The 24,493-nt window shown below is 41.1% G+C and overlaps 1 protein-coding gene across 3 annotated transcripts in view; it reads right to left on the bottom strand.

Moving 5' to 3' along the window:
* Nucleotides 1–9,818: 9,818 nt before the first annotated feature.
* cracr2b (calcium release activated channel regulator 2B) overlaps nt 9,819–24,493 on the bottom strand; it is a 63,663-nt gene continuing 48,988 nt past the window's right edge. For 2 of the 3 annotated variants that reach the window (XM_062967596.1, XM_008108372.3), the window contains exons 14-19: nt 20,241–20,367; nt 19,638–19,719; nt 14,066–14,180; nt 12,650–12,757; nt 11,375–11,451; nt 9,819–10,268 (exon numbers count right to left, since the gene is read on the bottom strand). In XM_062967596.1, the coding sequence (XP_062823666.1) occupies nt 10,184–10,268; nt 11,375–11,451; nt 12,650–12,757; nt 14,066–14,180; nt 19,638–19,719; nt 20,241–20,367 (594 nt within the window). In that variant the 3' untranslated portion in view covers nt 9,819–10,183. Of the gene's footprint in view, nt 10,269–11,374; nt 11,452–12,649; nt 12,758–14,065; nt 14,181–19,637; nt 19,720–20,240; nt 20,368–24,493 lie in introns of those variants that run through there. The other variant, XR_010001902.1, reaches the window with a different exon arrangement.

The raw sequence follows: 24,493 nt of genomic DNA, 5'->3' as shown, positions 1-24,493 counted from the left end.
AGGAGTGCGGCAGGGCTGCATACTTTCACCCTACCTATTCAACTTGTACGCAGAACACATCGAAATAGGTTTTTAATTTACATTTTTCCTGCCTCTACTGGATCTTGGCCCCTTAACCCCAGCAAATGTGGAAAGATGAGAGTACATATGAAAGCTCTCCTAATCAAGAGTGATGTTTCAATGCCCACTGCTCTAACAAATATTCTTCATTTTACCCAGGATGTGGTAGTATTAGGAGAGAGCATTTTCCCACTGTTTGAATGGGAGATGCATGAAGTTCTCCAATCTGTACTAGTTTCCTCTCAGTCCATGGTTAAACCCTTGTGCTGGCAGGACTGCTGACCTGAAGGTTGGGTTGCTGACCTGAAGCCTGCCGGTTTGAATCCGTGAGATGGGGTGAGCTCCCTTCTGTCAGCTCTAGCTTGCGGGGACATGAGAAGAGCCTTCCAGCAGGATGGTAACACATCTGGACATCCCCTGGGCAACGTTTTTGTAGACTGCCAATTCTCTCACACTAGAAGCAACTTGCAGCATGTTCTCAAGTCGCTTCTGACACAATTTTTTAAAAAGTCAGTGGAGTTTGCAAACTCTGCCTCTCCTTCTTCTTCTGGATTCCCTGTTTATTCCGTGATTTATTTTTTATTTATTTAAATAAATTTATGAACCACCCCATATTCTGGGCTCTCAATGCAATGTACACTATAAAGCAAAATGGTAAAAATCAATAGGGCCAATAGCTGAAAAAAATGCAATCACAATGAAATAGAGCAGCAAAGCACAATTCAATGTTTTCAAAAACAGGATAAACAACAACAGCAACAAGGCAGCAGATGCCAGAAACATCTAAAACAATCATGGAGGGGAAACGGTTCAAAATGCAGTATGTAAGATATAAAATGCAAACTAAAACCAAGTAATTAATGCACAGAGTGGGTTTAAAAGCTTGGATAAATAAAAAAAGTAATCAGGTAAATATCTCTAACTGTTCTTTCATTTCCCCTCTCCTCATTTTATCCTCATAACAACCCTAGGAGGTAGTCCAATTACAAGTGACACCAAGCCCTGGCCCCAAAGTGCAATAACTGGAGGTCAGCTGTTACCACCAGTTCTGTGGATTTTGAGGAGGCAGGAATGGAGGGCAAAGGGGAGAAATGTGCGAAGAGGAAGACTTGGTGAAACTGTGACTCTCATGATTCCAGAGCATTGAGCCATGCCAGCTGAAGTGGAGTCAAACTGCATTAATTCTACATTATGAGGAAAAAAAGAGGGATAGCTTTTAAAGGACATAAATGTCTTAAGGCTGGCCTTGTGCATCCTTAGGAAGAGATCTGATTTTCCCTAGGGAGCAAGTTAGTTCTGATCAATTCAAAAAGGGAATTTTAAGCACTTTTACTCACCAATCTGGGTAATGGCAACCCAGTTATTGTTATGATTATCTGCTAGACTGGGCACTTCCACAGATTTTCCTTGGCATTCCAGTATGACATGGATGTGCTAGTGAAGAAACAGCACAAATTTATATTATTTATACGCTGTCTTATTTCTGTTTTCTAAAAAAGACAAAAAGATAAATTTCTATATTCAGTGGAATTATTTTGCTATTATTTTATTTCTAACTAGCTTGGGTTCCCAGCGATGCCTGGGTTATTTGAAAAGGGCATTGTTTGTTTTTGAATGTTAGGTAATATTACTTTGGTCATATGTTACGCTATTTCTTACCAAAAAAACCTCAGTCTTTCCTGATGTTTTTTATTAATGTTCCCATTAGAAAATGCCATGGATGTGAGTGAACTATATTTCCCAAAATAATGGGTCAATCCTCCCAAAACACCCCTAGTATTCCCGGTTGGCCATGTTGAGTCTATGTGCCAAGCTTGGTCCAGATCTGTCACTTGCTGGGTTCAGTGTTCTCCGATTATGGGTGAACTGTGCCAAGGTCAATCACCCTGAGTTGGCAGTGCTGGGTCTGTGTGCATAGTTTGGTCCAAATCCGTCATTGGTGGGGAATACAGGTGAACTATAACTCCCAGAGATAAATGTCAATCACCTCCCAAGTCCACCAGTATTCCCAGTTGGCCATGTTGAACTTGTGTGCCAAGTTTGGTCCAGATCCTTCATCAGATGGTTTCAGTCTTCTGAATATGGGTGAACTATAACTCCTGGATGGAAGAGGATGGAATAGGTCCTTTTACCTGATTAATGTCAAACGTTGCCTCAAATGCAACTACATTAAAGTTGATAGCACAAGAATTGCTCTGAAGGCCCGCCAACTTCTTTAAGGCTCTCCTTTATTTACAGTTATGTCAATGATTAACAGATGCAAGAAGCTAATCTCTTTCTTTGGGAAAAGGTTCACCTTTTGCAAACATCTCACTCAAGGGCTGCTGCTGATGTTACAGATAAAATAGCACCACCTGGTGGCTACTTGCGTGAACAACGTGAACTTGTGAGAGGAACCCAAAATGAAGGGAGGAGGTTGCATGGAAGAAAAGATTAGTTGCAAGCATTCATAGGGAGGCACATACAAAGCCAGCTTGTTTTAATTGCCATTTTAAAACTGTGGTTTTATATCATTAGCCGCCTCATGAATTAGGATGATTAAGAGGAAGGAGATAAATCTTTTCAATACTAGCAATTCTACAGAGAAATGAACCGCTGCTCCAGCCCATTTCACCCAATTATATATTACAGCACCACACCAATTTACCTCCCAAGCGAGTGGATGTTGTTATAAGCTTGGGATGGGATTGGGGAGAAGAGCCAACTGTTGCTGCGGCAATAGGCTTTAGTCTGTGCTCTGAGATTGGGAGCAACGGGTGCAATGGAAAGCAGGAGGGCACCTGTATTGTTGCTGAACACAGGACCCCTCACCCCAAAAGATGTGTAGTTCTCCAAGGATGATAAGTCGAAATGGAATTAAGTGGCATCCTTCCATTTACATGAAGTCTTCCAGCGACCACCAGCAGCTCATCCTTCCCATTAAGTCATTTTTCTATTTTCTATTTTGGACCCAGCTCTTTAATCTGTGCTGGTCTGGACCAGCGTCTATTCGCAGGGAGCCCAATCTCCTTCAATGTGCGCTGGCCAAGTTCAAGCATAGATCGCATGGCGCTGGGGCCAACCGAGAGCCTTCCTCATTGGGTCTGGCGAATTTTAATGGGTGCCAGGTACCGACTTTGCACTGATCGCATGGAGCACAGGCTTTTTGATTGGTGCTAGTCCAAACCAGCTGTTGCACCCCAAGGCAGCGTGAACACTGGGAACTAGACAGAGACCAATAATCATATAATATCTTTATTAACGCAAATATAAATTCAGGAATGCATAAGCAGAAGGAATGAGTGGGAAATAGTCCTTTGTGGAAAGGTATGAATAAGTCCAAAAAGATGAAGGAAAATGTCCAATATTACTGTCCAAAGTCCAAAACCGAAACACGCTCAAACTGTTGGGAAGTTTGAGCGGGGAACAACAAGGAAGCAAGGCTGAATAACAAGGTCCCCAGTCACTAGGAGATCATGGATATCAAAGCAGGAACAAGACGAAGCGAAGATCAAACTTGATTCAGGAACAAGGCAAGGAAGTGAATTGACTCCGGTTTAAATCGGGAGTCACGGCTCAGCTTGGCCACCAGAAACAGGAGGCTTGGCTTGGTGAAATCAGGGAACTGGAGTCAGTGAAATGTTCTCAGGAAAATGCTACGTTGACACCGCAAATTGTCTACAGTGCAAGGCACTTTTATGGAATGAAGATCAGATCCCAACGAAGGGAGACCAAACTCCCAAAGGTTCCCAAGGGAATCTTCTTTTCCACAATCCCCTCGAGATGCCAAGCGGTTACTCCTTTTAAGCCCTTGTTTTTCTGATCTCTGGCGATGCAAAAACTCCTTTCGGTTGAAGGGCACGTTCTCTAGGGAACCCCTGGTTCAGCCAGGGGAGTAACATCTCCAGTATCTCTCCCAATTAAGGAAGCATCTGAACTATCAACAGCCAGCAGCTGTAACTAAAAGGAGCTGGGAGGACTGGGCAAAAGGTCAGAATAAGCTTCATCCTGGTCAAAGTTCATTTCTGGATCAGGTTCAGAAGCCAAAGGTGGCTGGGGTATGACACCAGCACTTATCACATGGACCATAGCCCACGACTGGAGGTCTCTCTAGCGACAACTCAATATCTGGTTTACCAAAATGAAACATATCCTTATGATGCTACAATGTATCTGCTACCTTCATGAACTTCATAACACCTTCTATCCCTGGGCCTGCTCTATCCTATACCTCTATTCTGCTCCAGTCATCTGCACCTCCACTGATACTAATATGCCCACTTGTGCAGGAGTTAAATAATTAAAATGATATATACACATACACATACACACGTCAAGTATGCCACCATGCCAAAATCCCAGGACCCCCACTCCCCTCCTTCTTTCTTCAAGTCAACTCCAACTTATAGTGACCTTGTTGTTAACAGCTGTTACGTCAACTTTGACTAATGGCGGCCCAATGAATGAGAGACCTTCAAATTACCCTATCATGCTGAAGTCCTGTTGACTCAGGGCTGTAACTTCCTTGATATAATGTTATCTTCCTTTTTTCCTACTGCCTTCTACCTTAGCAAGCATTTCTAGTCTTTTGTAATAGGTCATGTCTTCTTATGGTGATCTTATCCTTGGCTTCTGTGTGTGTATGTATGTGCCTTCACGCTGCCTGTCAACATATGGAGACACCATTAATTTCAAAGGGTATTCTTAGGCAAGGAACACTCAGAGGTGATTTTGCCAGTTCCTCTGAAATATAGCTTACAGCATCTGATATTCATTGGTAGTTTTTATCCAACTAGTCGCCATGCTAAACCTCCAAGTTCAGTCAGGATCTGGCATTTTAGGGTATTTAGACCCCCATGATTTTCTTGGTAGAAGTTATTCAGAAGAGATTTGCCATCATTTTCTTCTTTGAATATAATTTGTCCAAAGACACACTGTAGGTTTCCATGACTAAATGAAGGATTCATATCCTAATTGTCTAGTGTGTTCATCCAAAACTCAAACACTATCGCAAGATACAGAACTGGGCTTCTCTTCTACACATTAAACATACCCAAACATAGTAAACACATTTGCTCAGAGATGATTCCATGCTTGAGGGAAAGTGTCATAAATCAACATCTCTGTCATTTTACTCTACAGGATTTGGTGAGAAATTGTTAAAATGTTAATTCAGACATTTCACAGACATTGAAATATAAGACACTCCAACAGAGTATGGAAGTAATACATTACAAGTAACATCACTGGAAAAATGTAAGCAATGTATCAAGACCACCATCCAATGACATCTTCAGTTTATGATCTCGGCTCCATAGGCAAACATCTCTCTACCCACCAAATCTACCAGTCACACAATGTCCATTTCTGGGGAGGGGAAAATTGCAGCAAAAATGTGAGTCGACAGGGGAGGGCTTTGGTCTTTGCAGAGAAAGGAAGGTAATACCAATTTTTGCAAAGATCACAAAAAGGGGATGTACACACCTGTAAGGTAGACTTATGCTTGCACACATAACAACAATGAATTAATGGCCCGAATCCTCTACTTCGTGAAAGCTTAGATTTACTAAATTGTGTAGCAAAGTTGCTAAGAAATCATGTTAGTAGGATCCCTCTTCTGGATACCGATGTTACAAAGCTGCTCGATCCTAATTCCACCCTACCTAAAACCACTTATAGTGATGTAACTCCCATACTGGATCCCAGCAAATCTTTTTAATCATCACAATGAGTTATTGCAGGCACAGGCAAACTTCAACCCTTCAAGTGTTTTGGATTTCAACTCCCAGAAATCCAAGCTAGCTTGCTTGCTGTTAGGAATTATGGGAATTCAAGTCCAAAACACCTGGCGGGCCCAGTTTGCCCATGTCTGAGTTATAGGGAAGGGTTAGTTTTAAACATTGTAATGGATGGCCAGTGTCTTGTAGTGGTTTGAATGTTAGACTTGGATTCTGCAGACCTGTGTTGAAATCCCCACTGGGCCATGAAAACCCAATGGGTGACCCTGGGCAAGTCACTCTCTCTCTCAGTCTTAGAGGAAAGGAATGGCAAATCCCTTTTAAACAAACCTTGCCAAGAAAACCACACAACAGGTTTACCTTAGGGCTATCGTAAGTAGGAAATTACTTAACGGCATTTAACAAACAACAACACTGAATTGATTACTGTTGAACATTTATATTCGTAGCTTTGCACTTTGGGCAAGCCCTCCTGTGGGAGCCCCATGGAAGTGCATGAGTCCCTTCTTTCTGAAACAACCATATCAAAGCATGTCAGTGGGGTATTGCAGGCCACCCCTTATCAGTGGTTAATGCTCTTAGGTCTCAATCTTTGTGGAAACAAATGTTCAAAGACAAAGACAAGAAAAGCTCTGTTGTCAAAGGCTTTCATGGCCAAAATCACTGGGTTGCTGTGAGCTTTTTGAGCTGTATGGCCATGTTCCAGAAGCATTCCCTCCTGAAATTTCACCCACATCTATGACTGCCATACTCAGAGGTTGTGAGGTCTGTTTTTTTTAATACTGGTAGCCAGATTTTGTTCATTTTCATGGTTTCCTCCTTTCTGTTGAAAAAGCTCTAAAATCAAGACAGTAAATAAAGAACAATACTCAGAAGAGAGGGGAATTCTAGACATGAAACCATCAGGGCTAGCTAACACCTTCCAACAAAGGATTTCCCCCAAGCAGGAAGCAGCCAGACTTTGAAGCTGCAAGGCCACTTAATGCTAATCAAGGTGGCCTTGACTTTCCACAGATTGATAAACCCCACTTGCCTAGTTTCCAACAGACCTCACAACCGATAAGGATGCCTGCCATAGATGTGGGTGAAACATCAGAGGAGAATGCTTCTGGAACATGGCCATACAGCCACCTAGAAAAGGTCACTAGTCCAAGGTGCCTACATGAACTGGAGCATAGTTCAGAAGAAAACAAGGATTTATTGAGCAAAGTTCTCATGGAAGCAGGGAATTGGTGCACACTGTGGCTCCACTGACTATTTTTTATATTCTGGTAGAAAGCTTTTCACCCAATTAAAGTTATTTTTATCTGTGCAGTATGTTAGGAAGAAGTATAGTCCCATGGGCATTGCTTTCTGCTGAGACAGGAAAAAGGATTGTCTCTCTCTTCCAATGTTAAAGCAAATGCCTATGCAAGTGCTTCCCTCATTACAAAGAACTATTTTCAAAACTCAAGATCAGCTACTTTTTTTTTACAATTTCCATAATGAAAAATGTGAACTGAAAAGTGTTTCTCAATCAATCAACACCAACCAGAGCTGTCTTTTTGCAAATGTGAACTTTCACCCATCCCATTTGGTATTTCCTCAGTAAGATTGAGAAACCAATAGGGCTTCTCAATCTTATTGGAGAAGTACAAAACTTGATTAAGCAAGTGTTTTCTACATAGAGCAAAAGAATATTCTGGTGATGAACCTTCCTCTTATAAGTCCCATGTAGAAGTGCAACAGATTGGCTGCATCCTGTCGGTGAGCTGCCATAATGTACTGTATATACTCATGTATAAGCCTAGTTTTTCAGCCCTTTTTTTAAGACTGAAAAAGCCCTCCTCGGCTTATACTCGGGTAAGGGTCCTGGTTGGCTTATATTTGGGTCAGCTTATACTCAAGAATATATGGTACATTTATTATTTTTCTCTATTATTGTTACTACTATTACATTTATTTTACTCTATTATTATTAATATTACAGTTATTATTTCACTCTGATCTTATTATTATTGCATTTATTATTTTACTCTATTTATTATTAGTAAAGGTAAAGGTTTCCCCTGACGTTAAGTCCAGTCATATCTGACTCTGGGGGTTGGTGCTCATCTCCATTTCTAAACCGAAGAGCCGGCGTTGTCCGTAGACACCTCCAAGGTCATGTGGCTGGCATGACTGCATGGAGCGCCGTTACCTTCCCGCCGGAGCAGTACCTATTGATCTACTCACATTGGCATGTTTTCGAACTGCTAGGTTGGCAGAAGCTGGAGCTAACAGCGGCTGCTCACGCCGCTCCCGGGGTTTAAACCTGGGACTATTCGGTCTGCAAGTTCAGCAGCTCAGTGCTTTAACACAGTTCGCGACCAGGGCTTTATTATTACATGTATTATTTTCCTGTACTTATTATTATTATTACATGTATTATTTTACTCTATTATTATTAAAAGGATACATAAGCACATTTACATTGAAGAAGATGAGAATAATGACTTGATCAGAGTTGGACAGTCTTATCTTAAATTTAAGCTTTATGTAAGTATTCAAAAACATTTAACCTACTGATGCCTCAATTAATGTAATTTTATTGGTATCTATTTTTATTTCTGAAATTTACCACCCTCGGCTTATACTGGAGTCAATGTTTTCCCAGTTTTTTGTGGTAAAATTAGGTGCCTTGGCTTATATTCGGGTCGGCATATACTTGAGTATATACGGGTAAGTCCAACATACACTATTGTGACCCCCTTTTGAGGGAAAAGATATAAGAAAGATTGGGATTCTTTAATGTCTGTGCAACAATCAAAATGTCCCCCACTTTTTGAATGACACAGCCCTCACCAACACAATTATTATAATATAGTTGCTGGAGCAGGAAGATCAGTGGCAATGCATTCAGCTAATTATCCTTAGGTGCAATAATATAATCTGTAGGAGAATCCTAGAGATCCCTGGAAATGTTTATTGCAGTTCATCCAGCTGCAGGAAAATAGTTGGATACATCTCCATTGGTCTCACTGCTTTCCAACAATACAGAAATGACAACGTTGAAAGGAGCTATATCACATTAAAGGTCAGTTGGGGATAGCTGCATGCCAGATACCTGTCTCCCAGTGCATGGCTTCAGTCATTGTATTTGAAAACTGACTGAAGAGAATATCTGCAGATCAAATCCTCAATCTCGCTGCTTCAAGGTAATGCTTCAATCATTCAGGCATCCTGTTCCATTCATGAAGTTTTATAGGCTAACCAGAGAAGTCATTGTTATCTTCAGTTTGTAACATGGTGGCATTATCTCAGAAATACTTCTACGTTTTTTACTTCTAAAAAGTGAAAGAGAAATGACTGAATAGCTGTGCAATGTCTGTTCGACTGGGAGAGCTAAGAGCCATTATCTGTATGCACTCTTTGTTAGAAAAGGGTGAGCAAGACAATATTAAAATAAATGTTTTCATAGAGGAGTCGTCAAAAATTTCAAACCAATGTGAAACACAGTAACATCTCCTGGACTGCTCCAGCAAGCAAGGATGCAATAAGGAATTGTGATGGGGATCCTGCTTCTAATTGATGGGAGAGTCTGGAAATGTCATCTTTCTTGTGTTCTAATCAGTAGCTCCTTGACTCAATGCAGCTGCGGGCTTGTGGAGGCATTGACTATTATGGTAATGGTGCCGCAAAATTGACTATCTATTGGAAAAGAGTCTTGTAGTACATCTTAAAAACTCACTGAAATAATGAAGTGGGTAGCCTAAGCTTTCATAGATTGGGGATGCATCTACACACTGTAGAATTAATGCAGCTTAACACCACTTTAACCGACATGGCTCAGTGCTTCATTAATAACTTTTGCCACATTGATCAAACTGATGTATCTTGATCCCATGTGTCCTGGGTTTTATCTGTAGTATACAGCAAACAATTTTGGGCCAGCTCTAATGCAATTGCATGTAGCCAAGACTGGCTCATCAATGTCAGAATCGACAGACTGAGGCTCAGTGTCCCTGCAATCTAACTCACTGTAGGCAGTTTTGCAGCATCAAATAAACACACTGGTGCTACTTTGTTCAAATTGTTTTGTTTATAATTAAATGAACCCGGTGAAATTACATAGAAATGTATTTTCCCGTTTTTCTAAGTAAGTTTGTACAAACCAGAAGAATGAACTTATAATGACACACTAATAAATGTTGTATCCCTGAGCTGTAACTCAGACTAATACCTGAAGCAACATGGATAATACATGGGTGATTTTCAGCTACAAGTAATGCCATGTCAATTTTTTTGAAGGAAAAAAAAGGATTTTTCATCTTCCCGCAGTCCCAGTGCTGTCAAGAACATCTATCCATATCTTTCTCAGAGACAGCTCATTCTGTCTCTCTCTCTTCAACTGGTATATTTTATGACATGTTCTTGAATGAGGTCTGTTACAAACAACATCCCTTTCCATTGTTGTATTCCTCCAGGTGCAGTGCCCACTCTCTCTGCCTGTCCTCGTGTGCTGTCAGGAGCCTGAAACAAATACATTAGCAAATCAGCATCATAGAGAAGGAGAAGACTAAGCTTTAAAAGAGGGGATGGGAACTGGGAGATTTGTGCAGTAATCTCAAACTGATTCATTGGGGAGCAAATTATATACCTGATTAGAATAAAATTGTGGCCTAGTGTCATGACTGAAATCTCTGGCAAATTAGAAAACCAAGCCAAACCATCTCCTTATTTTATGTGACTTATTTTATTTGATCATCCTGATCCACAGACTTAAAATTTGGCAGAACTGTCATACTGAAATGAAAAGGTGCATCTTTTACATACTTACATATATGCTTGTGTTTAATGTGATCATAGAGTCACATGGATCAGGGTACTCAAATAGAGATTGGGTATACTTATCTGCAATTCCTACATCCAAAATATTCAAAAATTGTCCACATCTTTGCTTTATGATGTACACAAACCTTGTTTCATGCATACATTTTACAAATTGGTGTATAAAATTAACTGCAGACTATGGGTCCCATCTCCAAGACAGCACATTATGTCTAAGCAAGTATTCAAAAATTTGGTGGAAAAAATCTGAAATACAAAACATTGTAGACTGAAGCATTTCAAATAAGGGATACTCAGCCTGTATTTGCCTTAAGACACATGGGAATTTAATTCATCTAAACTCAGTGGAATGTAATCATGTGTTTGCATCATCATAAAATGAATATTCTGATAAACATTTTATGAACGATGGGCATAAACCTTATCCTTCCTTTCCCCAAACAAGGAAAAGAGGTGCTAACACAAAAAATGTGATGGTAGCATTGTATATTGTAGTTTAGCCCTTCATATAATATGGGAATACAATTCCATTCATCTTTGTAGACGATGGTGAAGGATCATGAGAGTTGCAATCGGCCAAAATCTGGAGGTCTCCTAGTTGGCTCCCAATGCCAAAATCAGAAAAAGAGAAAGTTTCAATGGAACCAAAACACAGCCATTAAGTGGCCTTGAAATGTTACCTATTGTCCTTTTGTATAGCCTTTATCCAGAAATGAATCTATGCATTTTTACTACAACCAAATCTGCCCCTACTCCTTTTGCAGTGACAAGGACATATTTGTACAAACCTTGCCATATGCAGCATGGGCTCCAAAATGTTATAGCCAGTCATTGCACTGCACTCATAGAAAACAGCCTTATATTCCTAAAGAGAGAAAGACAGATTGAGGAGGGAGGCAGAAGATAAACCACAGTCAACCACTATTAGCCAGACTGCCACTGAAATGGCAATTCTACTGTTTCTTTATACAGTCAGTGCTCCACATTTGTGGACTTAACTTCTATGTATTTGATGGAATTTCTAGGAATGTCTAGGTTCCCTAGTGAAACACTATAGCCAACTTCTGGCAGGATCTAGAGATTCCTAGAGAAGTGTTCTCTCTGGTTTTTTATTCACATTTTTGTAAGTTCTGTGCCCCTAACCCCATTATTGTGTGTGGCTCACTGTAATTCCTATAAAACATAAGGTTTCCCTCCATTAATAGAGAAGACGCTTCACCTTCTTAAGCGCTGTTTACAGTATAATTCCTGGTGAGATGCTAATGATACATTTCACCAACAGAAAAATGATAATTTGCCTTCCCATTAGATCTGCTTTGCACATTATGCATTTAAATCCATACAATACTGAATAAAATATTAAACACATTTGTGAGAGAGTTGAAGTGTATAGCTGCTCCCTATGGAGTGTACATATGCAACGGCAAAGAGAGATTGATCAAAAGCACTCAGATTAATAACTGTCTTGTTTGATGACATACAAAGATTCGGGCAGGGGTGTTTGCAGAAGGAAGCCAATTACCAACACACATGCATTGCAAAGATGTTGGTTGTAAGGCCAACTTCTGATCTCTTACCATTGTGGTTACTCTAATGCTGATGTTCATGGGGATTTTGGCAAACTGTGATTAGTACTAATGGGGCATACATCTACAACACACATCAGGTTCAAGACTCATTCACAAAGAATTATTCTCCAGGAGATCATTTATAAAAACTTCAGCAAAGATGTGCAAACCTCACAAGAAAAGAGAGCTCCATTATAAGAAATTTACCAGGATGAGGTCCTAGGACATAGAGTTAACTCACACATTACCTGAACTGAGTAGCACTAAGTTGCTGCCATCAACCTGTTCCTCATGTTGCTTTGATAAGTTTGTAAGCAACATATGAATACAGACGGGCCAACTGATGTGTTCACTTCTTTGACAGCTAACAACTTCCAAGTCAGTAGAATGTTTAAATCAGTTATCCAAACTGCTGAACATATGGGGATAGGTTGAATCTGGGACTTTTTGCATGCAAAGTATGTGCTCTATCACTGAGCCATAGTTCCACCATACCTTTGCTAGCCTTTCACCTGCAGTCCTGGGTATTTTGGGTTTCTGTTTGTCAGCTATGTCAATTTTGTTTCCAAGCAGAAACATCACTGCATCATCTTCAACCCCATCCTGCAAAACAACAACAAACCAGAAATCATGAAACACTTTGCAAAGCATTAGATTGACATGGTCAGGGAGAGAAAGGGTAACTCTTTCTCCCAGATCCAGTTATGAGGCTACAGATATATAGAGAGCACTTGATCAGTTTTAGTTCAGATTCTGGTTGACTGAGACTCCAGAACCAGGTTAACTGGTGACATATGAAGATCAGTCTGTTCATAGGGATCTTACTGATATACATATTCTGAGTAAGCAATAATTTTTGCCTGAGTAGATGAGGGGAAACCACAACAAACTACATTTTTAAAAGAATTTCAGTTAAGGAAATGACACTAAGTTATAACACTGTCTAATTTGGACCACCAGCTGATGGGAAGGTTGCTTCTCCAGAACTTTAGTGTAACTTTAGAAATGATATTGCAGAGACAGGATAGCCACACATGCTCCTTGAATCCCCAAACTGCAAACATGAAGCTTATTGTAGAAACTGTAGCTTCTGTACTTGTTCTTGCTGCTCTCCTATCCACTAGGGATGTGATGTCTTAGAACAAGAGGAATTAGGATATGTTATCTTCCTTTCCTGCTTAGTTTTCCTTACTCTGTAAGCCACCTATCCCAAAAGTGGTTGGAGAAGATAACATTGTCTGTTTCAGTCAGGGTTAATTAAATGACTGCCTTGTGGTGTAAAAGAACCAGCCCAGACCAAACTCTTCCATTTCTGACCCCCATCTGCTTTTTGATGAGTGAGAATATGCTGCAACATGTTGTTTTCCCATCCTTCTCTCTTTTATATTAGTTTAGAAAGGATCAAGTTATCATTATCCAAGAATGTATTCCCTTAATAAATGTTCTCTTATTTTTCTACTTCCAATTTTGTTTTTTCAAACTCACCATCCTAAGTGTTGTCAAAGGCTTTCATGGCCAGAATTCACAGGGTTGTTGTGTGTTTTCCGGGCTGTATGGCCATGTTCCAGAAGTATTCTCTCCTGACGTTTCGCCGACATCTATGGCAGTCATCATCAGAGGTTGCCATCCTAAGATGGCACCTCTACTGTAATTGGTGTAAATGCTCTTTCATTCCAATAATTTCTCAAGATCCTTTCCCTCTAACAATTCACTTGTTATCAAAGCTACAATTAACACTGCTTGTGCCATTCCACTTCTGTGAATCAAGGCCAAAAGCTCCTCCTCTACATCACTTCAGGGGCACTCACCCTCACACTGGCAGAGCCTCTTTGGAAAAACCACAGTACCAAAAGAAGGACATAAAGTTTTATAACACTAGGATTTCTGCATCTCATAGTAATCTATTCTAACCTGGGCACATGACATCCAGTTCCGAACAGCCACAAAGGTGCATTCAGCTGTGGTGTCATACATGACCAGGACTCCATCCACTCTTCGGAAATACTGTTTCGTGATACTCCGGAATCTAAAGGCAAACCAAAGCCAAGAACCTTAAACATATTCATTCCTCCCCACACTGAATGTGGATAGCCTTCTGCAGAAGCTTCGTATTGCTAACAGCATGCATTTCTCAAAAACTGATGACTGTTTTTAACACATAATAACATATAGAGCTGATTCGTCATGGACAAGTATAGTATAGTGGGCAGCATGGTGGACTGCAATTTAGAATATCCCAATAGGACATGAAACTCACAGACTGACCTAAGAAAATCACTCTCAATTTGATCTACCCCACAAGGTTGCTAGGATTATGAAAGTGGGTAGTCCTGTACCATGCCTTGAGTTAATGGAAGAAAAGCAGTATATAATTCTAGAAAAATACAGATGTAAAAAATAAATATCTTTCACATGGGTTTACTGGAAATTTGAGGAAGACAAGACTTCCTGAGCGGTCATTCAGACCAACCGAATACGTAATTGGGAAGCATTCAGACAGCAGCTTCCCAAGCTATGCTAGCACCAAAACCTGACCATTAGAAAAACATGACTAGACATGGCACAGTGTTTGAATAAAAAAAATTACAGTAGCAATGCTGGCTGAAGGGTTCAAAAAAAGTCACCTTTTCCAGCAAAGCAAACCTGCCTCTCTTGGTTCAATTTCTGGCTTCTTCACTTAATGAAGAATTAGGTGTACACTTCCACCTGCCAATCCACAGAACTACTACTGGTAAAACTGGACAATACCAGCCAGGTGGACAAAGAGTCTGATCTGGCATGATATGGCTTCCTCTGGACCCAAGTTAAAGAGTTCTACTACTACAACCACTGGTGATTGTGTACAACTGTGAGTATGCCATCTACCCTGCCCTTGCTCCTCTGGTTCTACAAGTGCCAGACAACACAAATGGTTATATGCACCATTTCAGTGAACCTCTCGTCTCAAGCAATGGATTCCCCTAAAGATACTAGCATGGGATCTGTAAAGCCTTTTTAAATGGGAGGATAGAAAAGGGGGACCTGAGAGAGAAGGATCTTGCCCACCTCACTGATAAAATATTCTGTTTACAAACAAGCTGGAAAATGTTTTCAAAGAGAAAGGCTGTTTTGTTAATAATATTGACTTGCCTTTGACATTTCATAGCAGTTCTCCTGCATCAACGTTGTTTTTCTTCTTGATTTATTCATATCACAAAGATCAGGTCAGAGCAACATCTGATGATCCATGGTAAATGTTTGACTGTGACTATATCATCTTGCCTGTGAGAAAGACACCTCGAAGTCTACCTCAGTATAACAAAAGGTTGGTGGCTCCCATGTCAGGGGCAAGGGGGAGGCTATCCACTCCAGGTTTTAAAGTCGTTGTCCAGGGTGGAACACTCCCCAATAGGCTCAGTAACTAAATGAGTAACTAATTTAATGTTCAAACTAAAACCCAGAGTGGATTCATCATCCTGCTCATAGCAAATTTATAAGCTTCTTTGTACTCATCAATTCATTCCTCAGCCTTTCTAATGGGCACCTTTCTTGATGCATCTTTAGGTTAGGTCCCTTTATTATAGAAATAATAGCACATAGAGAGCTACATATACTCAGTGTAAAGCTCCTGTTTAGAGAGATGCTGGGAGCTGCCAGCTGCTACGGTTATAAAAGACTGTTTAGAAATCTGGCCAAACTGGCTGGTTAAAAACAGAAGAGGAGCTTCAACATGGACCAGAGGTTGTCTGGCCAGGGAGGCTGTTTGATGCTGCCTGCTGCCACCACTATTCCTCCAAGTCAGCAGTTGTCAATCTTTGATTCTCCAGATGGTGTGGACTTCATAATTCTTTACGATTGGTCATACTGGCTCTGGAATTTGACACTGAAAACATTTGAGAGACAAAAGGCTGAGAACCACTGCTTCAAGTCAGTTTGTGCTCTAAATGGCCTCTCATCTTAAAAGTTTAAACAAATAATATTTTTTAAATTCTTGATCATCAGAGTTTGTCTTACATATCTGCACGTGTCATCTAGCTCTACTTTACATGTAAATATGTAAAGTAGCCAAAGATACCATTCTATATGGATAAATATACGGCAGATGTTCTCAAACTTTTTTAGCCACGGAGCTCTTTTAGAAGCAAAAGTTTCTCATGGAGCTCCAAGAAATGTTTATATATTATAGATTATATATATATATATATATATATATATATATATATATATATATATATATATTAACTATAAATAATTATAATTAATGAATAAATAATTATAATTATTATAATTAATAAATGTTTATATATTATATAATACTAGCTGTGCCCGGCCACGCATTGCTGTGGCGAAGTCTGGTGGTATGGGAAATAAAGTCTTGAGGAATTGGTGGTAGTTAAGGTCAAGGGTCAAGGTTTTCCCCTGACATTAAGTCCAGTCATTTCCGACTCTGGAGGTTGGTGCTCATCTCCATTTCTAAGCCGAAGAGCCGGCGTTGTCCGTAGACTCCTCCAAGGTCATGTGGGATGACTACATGGAGCGGCGTTACCTTCCCGCCGGAGCAGTACCTATTGATGCACTCACATTTGCATGTTTTCGAACTTCTGGGTTGGCAGAAGCTGGGGCTAACAGTGGGGGCTCTCTCTGCTCCCCCAATTCAAACCTGTGGCCTTTCGGTCCAGAAGTTCAGCAGCTCAGCGCTTTAACACGCTGCGCCATCAGGGGATATTATTTCCTAAAGGTTGTGAATATACAATATTTCTGATTGGTTTTTTTTGTTTGTTGGAGGCAAGTATGAATGCTGCAATTAGGAAAAATGATTAGGGTGTAATGGCCTTGCAGCTTTAAAGCCTGGCTGTTTCCTCCCTGAGTGAATTTTTTGTTGGGAGGTGTTAGCTGGCCCTGATTGTTTCCTGTCTGGAATTCCCTTGTTTTCAGAGTGGTGTTGTTTGCGATATTTTATGTGCTTCTACTGTCTGTGGCCCTGAGAAAACAGGATTTTCCAGACTTTGATGATGGGAATACTTTGTTGGGAGGTGTTAGCTGGCCCCGATTGTTTCCTGTGTGGAATTCCCCTGTTTATTTACTGTCCTGGTTTTAGAGATTATATTGTTCTGCATTATTCTATCCCAGTAATTATTTCATATTAAAGAAGAATCTCACTTATCCAACATTCGCTTATACAATGTTCTGGATTATCCAACGCAGTCTGCCTTTTCATAATCAATGTTTTTGTAGTCTGTGTTTTAAATTTATTGTGATATTTTAGTGGTAAATTTGTAAATACAGTACAGTAGAGTCTCACTTATCCAACATAAACGGGCCGGCAGAACGTTGGATAAGCAAATATGTTGGATAATGAGGAATTAAGGATAACCCTATTAAACATCAAATTAAGTTATGATTTTACAAATTAAGCACCAAAACATCATGTTAGACAACAAATTTGTCAGAAAAGTAGTTCAGTACACAGTAATGCTATATAGTAATTACTGTATTTATGAATTTAGCACCAAAATATCACGATATATTGAAAGCATTGACTACAAAAATGCGTTGGATAATCCAGAACGTTGGATCAGCGAGTGTTGGATAAGTGAGACTCTACTGTAAATACTACATAGCATTACTGCGCATGGAACTACTTTTTCTGTCAAATTTGTTGTATAATATGATGTTTTGGTGCTTAATTTGTATAACGATTACCTAATTTGATGTTTAATTGGCTTTTCCTGAATCCCTTTTTATTATCCAACATATTCACTTATCCTGCCGGCCTGTTTACGTTGGATAAGTGAGACTCTACTGTATATTGATAATCTTAAATTATCTGCTCAGAACTGGATTATATGAGGCCCCTTCTTCACAGCTGTATAAAATGCACACTGAAGTGGATTATATGGTAGTGTGGAGTCAAGATAATCCAGTGCAAAGCAGATAATATAAGATTATAAATGGGTTATATAGCTGTGTGGAAGGGCCTTGGGTCTACACTGCTATATAATCCAGTGCAAATTAGATAATCTGTGGAAGAAGTCTAAGTGAGGCCTAAATTGGTCTGTCCCCTAACTGAAACCTGGCTGTCCCTTGGTTGCTAGGCAACCAAGTGGGCAGAGATTAGCCCTCTAAACTGGCAGCAATTGGATAAAAAAAAATTATTGCTCTCCCTCTAATTAGGACTTTATTTTTCTTTTCTTTTTGTTGTATCAACCTTGAGGCGTGGATGATGGGTTGTGTTGTCAAATTTTGAGGTTGGGGGGCCTGTACTTTTGTTGTTTTGTGAATTGCCATGATGCCATCACTCTTTTATATATATAGACATATAATGTATATTTATTATTAAATATGTTTATAACTGAGAAATGCATGTATACATATTGTATAATATTATATATTATAATATATATATAACAGAAACAATATTTTAAAAGATTCATGGCAGCAGGAGGAGAGGGGCCAGGAGTCGCCACAACCAGGATCACGTGAGCACATTAGCTTATTTTGCCACTGAAGGGAAAAGAGGAAAGGAAGGGGAGGAAAGGAAGGGAAGGAAGGGAGGGGAATGGGGTGCAGGTTTGTGTTGTGGGGCTTTGGGACCATTTCCTTTCATACAAGTAGCAGCAGTGTTTCTCAGGCAAAGGCCTAGATGACAACTGAAGGATGGGACCGGATAAGAAGAGGGAAGGAAAGGGACCACTAACCAAACAACACATTTCTTCCTTCCCCAACCCCCGGCTGTGCCCCAGGAGCCTTTTGGTCTTCTTCCAGGCATGGAGAAGGTTTGGGTGGGGAAAGGGCCCGGGTGGAGGGGTCATACAGCATCTGCGCATGCTCCCATCTTGATATAACCCCAAAGTCAGCTGGAGTGCCACAGAGCCCGTGTATGCTCTGAGTGAGGAAAAAGAGGGTTGCAAGCAGGGAAAGGAAGCAAGAACAGTGTGCTTGGGCAGAGTTAAAATCTATCCCCATGTTTGGCACACATGCACATCTTTTAGCCACTCCTCCCCCTCTTTCCTTCTCATGGGAAAGAGCTTCCTGCTGTCACGGTGCATGTGTGGAAGGGAAGCAACGGGCGATGGGGGAGCAACCAGCTGACTGATGCCTCCTTCTTTGCCTTTGTGCATTCTTGAAGCAGGAGGAGGAAAGCGTGGATCCCCTCGATTTGCTTCACGGAGCCCGAAGGACTCCACAAAGCACAGTTTGAGAAACACTGATACAGGGCATCCCAGGAATGATAACAGTCAGTTATCCCTAGTTGGATTTCAAGGCAGATCTCTCATTGACTGTGATGTATTTTTCATCACCAATATAATTTTATTCTTTTAGAAAAACAGAACTGTAGACTTGAAAGCCATTTAGCCCAATCTAATGTAGGAAATAAATAAATAAAGTATCATAAACAGATGGCCATCTATCTCTACTTAAGCTGCTCTTGTGAATGAGAGTAAGTCTGCCAATTTCTGAGGCAATCTATATCACTTGGACCAAGTACCATGAAGTCCTTTACCTTTCCTGCCCAGCTGTATCCCATAGCTGTAAAACCACCTGCATATTGTCAACCATCAAACTCTTCACCTGGTAATCGATGCCTGCAAGACGAAAAAAGAAGTATTTCTTGATCTCAAGGGAAATTTGGTTCAGAGAAGAGAGTGCTACACCTTAATTGGAGCAAGACAATGCCATCCTCAGATCCCAAAAATAAAAGATAGAGAACTTCTATATTGCAAAAAGAAAAATCAAGCATGTTCAGAAATTAAATAAGGCTTTATTAAAAAAAATCATTTGCAGCAGCAAAGTAGGCCAGGTATATAATGGGGCAAGCTTGCAAATAGTTTAATTATGTAGAGTGAAATAAAAACAAAATGCTGGCTGCAGGCTAATTTTTATTTACCCAGAAAGCATTGATGGTATTTATTACAACTGAAAAAGCCAAGTGTTATATCTTTAAATGCCCTAAGGGACCAATTCAGATCGTGGACCCAATGTCTACCTGACCATTCCTCAACCAGTCAAATCATTCATCTTCCCTTAATATCTTAATAATCACTTAATATTTTTGTCTTAATGTCCATCCCATCCCTTGTTTTAACCTTTGGAAATGTTTCATTACCAATGGTGGAATTGATTTCAGACAAGAATCTGTTGTAGCAAAAGCGATGGATGAAGGAACTCTTGCCAACTCCGGAGTTACCAAGAAACACCACTTTGAAGACACGATCAGGAGAGGATTCAGATCTCTGGAATCAGTAACAATCATCAAGAAAAGGATTTTTTTTTTTAAAAAAAGAGTTTTTAAAACTGGGATATAAATTGTGCTGATAGCCAGGAACAGACAATGGAAACATTAACTACAAACAAATGCACACTTATTTGCTGGAGGCCAGATTTATCATTCACCTTTCCCTTTAGTGTATCTGGTGAAACTTCAGGGCTAACCATCAAACTCACACAATCCAGCAGTTCTGTTCTCAGAAGACCAGAATGACTATCTGCTTAGATAAATGTGGATCACCCTGATCTAGTCATTTACTTTTCTCCATCTCTTCTTGGATACAAAATGTCACTATTACTACTACCCTGTTTCCCCAAAAATAAGACCTACCCTGAAAATAAGACCTATCTGAGAATGCTTGCAATATAAGCCCTATTTCAAAAAATAAGCCCTAGATATAGTTCATTTAAAAAGTCAATTTGGAAAAATAAGACTGCCCTTGAAAACAAGCTCTAAAGCATCTTTTGGAGCAAAAATTAATATAAGACCCTGTCTTATTTTGAGGAAAACAGGGTAAGACTATAATATTCATCTATTTGCCTAAATGAAACAATTTAAAATTCCCCAGTGGTAGGAAATTAATATTTAATATCAATTCAAGCAAAAATCCACAACTTGGTAATATTGCCCATGCAGATGCAGCAAGGACCTTATCACATTAAGAAATACTCTATTTCTGAGACCGTTTGAGAACATTTCATATGGGCCCCATCACATGACATCTGCCCCATCCTGTGAGTATTCTGCTGGAAGCATCTGTGAAGCATTACAGAAATGGATTATTTGCAAATGGGATTCTAATTGTGTTTTTTGAAATATTACAGATTCTTCCATTGCTGAAGCACTGTTTTTGCGTGTGATCGAAAAATCTATATGCATCTCATCAGCAACTATATGGCTTGCCATTCAGGGAGGTGTCCAGGGGCGGAGTCTCATTTCTGTTTTGAATGCCAAAAGGGAAAGATCTCTGGGATTACAGAAATTGGTAATTGCCTCTTTATCTCATTTTTTTTTATTTTTACCAGAATCTGTGCGGGTTCTTCCCTCCATTGTATCTGTATGTGTAACATAATGTTAATGTATAAACAAACTTTAATTAAAAGAATTAAAAGAGTAAATTAGCTGTCCTTCACTTGTCTTCTAATATCACAGAAAAACTTGGCAATGTAATAAAAATGTTTCAATACAGATTTCATTGCTTTGTTTCTTGATCAGCTGTACTGCTACAAAAAACCCCTAAATTCCTTCCTCAGAATCGCATTGGCTATGGGGTGGACGTGGTCCTTTCCCTTGTAAGGGCACCATCCGCATCAGTCACATAAACAGCAAACACTTCAAAGTAGTATCTATTACGCCTTTTCAAAAGAAGAAGCAATGCTTATAGAAGCTGCTATTGCCTCGGAATCACTTCAAGTTTGGCCTCATAAAAGTGAGGCCACTAAACAAAGCAACATCAGCAGTAGATTTTCTGTTCGGCACCAAAAGGTAATGATCAGGCAAACCTATTACTGGGCAGACACAAGATCTTTTTCGAATCTCACAAGAACGGTAGTTTAGGACTTTGGGGCTACATGTATGTGCAATCATATAAAAAATTAAGGTCACGGAGTAACATAGGGAGGCTTTCAAATGGATTGGGAGGAACCACAGTGTGATGTGTCCAAGTAAAGTATTTTCTGAAGGTAATGATAATAATAATAATAATAATAATAATAATAATAATAATAATAATAATAAAACTTTATTTATAACCCGCCACCATCTCCCCGATGGGGACTCGGGGCGGCTTACATGGGGCCATGCCCAGACACCATACAATATAACAAAATAAAACAATATATCATAACACAATATAATAGTACAAAAATAATCATATACATTACAACACAAATCAGAGCAGACAGGGCGGGCCACATGAACATTTAATTAAAAACTCGGGAGAGAGAGGCATATAAATAAAGAGAACAGGGGTATAAGATGGAACAGTCCAAACAGTCCAAAGGATAAAATCCAAGGGGAGTAATCAAAAAGGTATATAACATTTACTCCCCGAAGGCACATCGAAAAAGCCATGTTTTTAGATCTTTCTTAAAAGCCAATAAGGTGGGGGCTTGCCTGATCTCAGAGGGCAATGAATTCCACAGTCGGGGGGCCACAGCAGAAAAGGCCCTCTCTCTCGTTCCCACTAGACGGGCCTGGGATAGAGGCAGTGGCGAAAGAAGGGCCTCCCCGGATGAGCGGAGGGATCGAACAGGTTTATAATAGGAGATACGGTCACGAAGGTAGGTGGGTCCCAAACCGTTTAGGGCCTTATAAATGATGGTATTCACCTTGAATTGGGACCGGAAGGTGAACGGCAGCCAGTGGAGCTCTTTGAACAGGGGAGTAGATCTGTCCCTGTAGCTCGCCCCTGTAATTAATCTGGCCGCCGAGCGCTGAACCAATTGTAGTTTCCGGGCCGTCTTCAAGGGAAGCCCCACGTAGAGCGCATTACAGTAGTCCAGTCTAGAGGTAACTAAGGCATGCACCACCGTGGTCAAGTCAGACTTCACGAGGTATGGTCGCAGTTGGCGCACAAGTTTGAGTTGTGCGAAGGCCCTCCCGGCCACCGCCGACACCTGAGCCTCAAGCGTCAGCGCTGAGTCCAGGAGGACCCCCAAACTGCGGACCTGTGATTTCAGGGGGAGTGCAACCCCGTCCAGGACAGGTTGCCACCCAATACCCCGATCCGACGCGCGACTGACCAGGAGGGCCTCTGTCTTGTCAGGATTGATCCTCAGCTTGTTCCTCCTCATCCAGTCCGCCACAGCGGCCAGGCACTGGTTCAGCATCCGAGGGGCTTCCTTGGATTCAGATGGAAAGGAGTAGTGGATTTGCGTGTCATCTGCGTAGAGATGGCAACGCCCTCCAAAACTCCGGATGACCTCTCCCAGCGGTTTCATGTAGATGTTGAATAGCATGGGGGATAGAATAGACCCCTGCGGGACCCCACAGGTCAATGGCCAGGGGTCCGAGCAGGAGTCCCCCAGCTTCACCATCTGGGAACGACCCCCCAAGAAGGACCGGAGCCACTGCAGCACAGTGCCACCAAGCCCCATCCCAGAGAGCCTCCCCAGAAGGATACCATGGTCGATGGTATCGAAAGCCGCTGAGATATCCAAGAGAACCAGCAGGGTCACACTCCCCCTGTCCAGCTCTCTGCGGAGGTCATCCACCAAGGCGACCAAAGCCGTCTCGGTACTGTGCCCAGGCCTGAAGCCAGACTGCGAGCAGTCCAGAAAATCAGTGTCATCGAGAAACTCCTGGAGCTGCTTGGCAACCACCCGCTCCAGCACCTTGCCCAAAAATGGGAGGTTGGAGATTGGTCTGTAGTTGTTACAAATAGATGGATCAAGCGAAGGCTTTTTTAATAGTGGTTTTACTACAGCCTGCTTAAAGCAGGATGGAACTGACCCCTGAACCAAAGAGGCATTTATTATGGTCACAAACCAATCCAACAACCCATCTTTGGCCAGCTTGACCAACCAGGAGGGGCAAGGATCCAGAGCGCAGGTGGTCGCCCTCACAGACCCGAGAATCCCCTCCACGTCATCAGGAAGAACAAGCCGGAAAGAATCCCATAAGATCGAACAGACAGGTACCTCGGTTACCTCCTCTGGAACTACAATTAAACTGGAGTCTAGCTCAAGGCGTATCTGAGCAACTTTGCCTGCAAAATGGTGAGCGAAATCGCTGCACCTAGTTGCCGAGTCATCGGGAAGCCCCTGTGTCTCAGGAGGCCGTAGGAGCTCCCCAACAACTCGGAACAACTCCGATGGCCTATTGGCCGCAGACGCTATGCGGGCAGTCGTGAAAGCTTTCCTGGCTGCTCGCAAAGCCACGGAGTAAGCCCTAATAGCGGCTTTAGCCCGTGCTTGGTCAGACACATCCCGAGATTTCCTCCAGATGCACTCTAGTCCCCTCCACGCACGCTTCATCACAGCCAGCTCCTCAGTGAACCAAGGAGTCGACGTGGCTCTACGTAGCGAGAGGGGACGTTCGGGAGCGATCGTGTCCAGTGCCAACTCCCTGTTATAGCGATCAGCCAGGGC

This window comes from Anolis carolinensis, chromosome 1 (genome assembly GCF_035594765.1).
Source record: "Anolis carolinensis isolate JA03-04 chromosome 1, rAnoCar3.1.pri, whole genome shotgun sequence".
NCBI lineage: Eukaryota > Metazoa > Chordata > Lepidosauria > Squamata > Dactyloidae > Anolis > Anolis carolinensis.
This window is presented reverse-complemented; position numbering and strand designations above follow the sequence as displayed.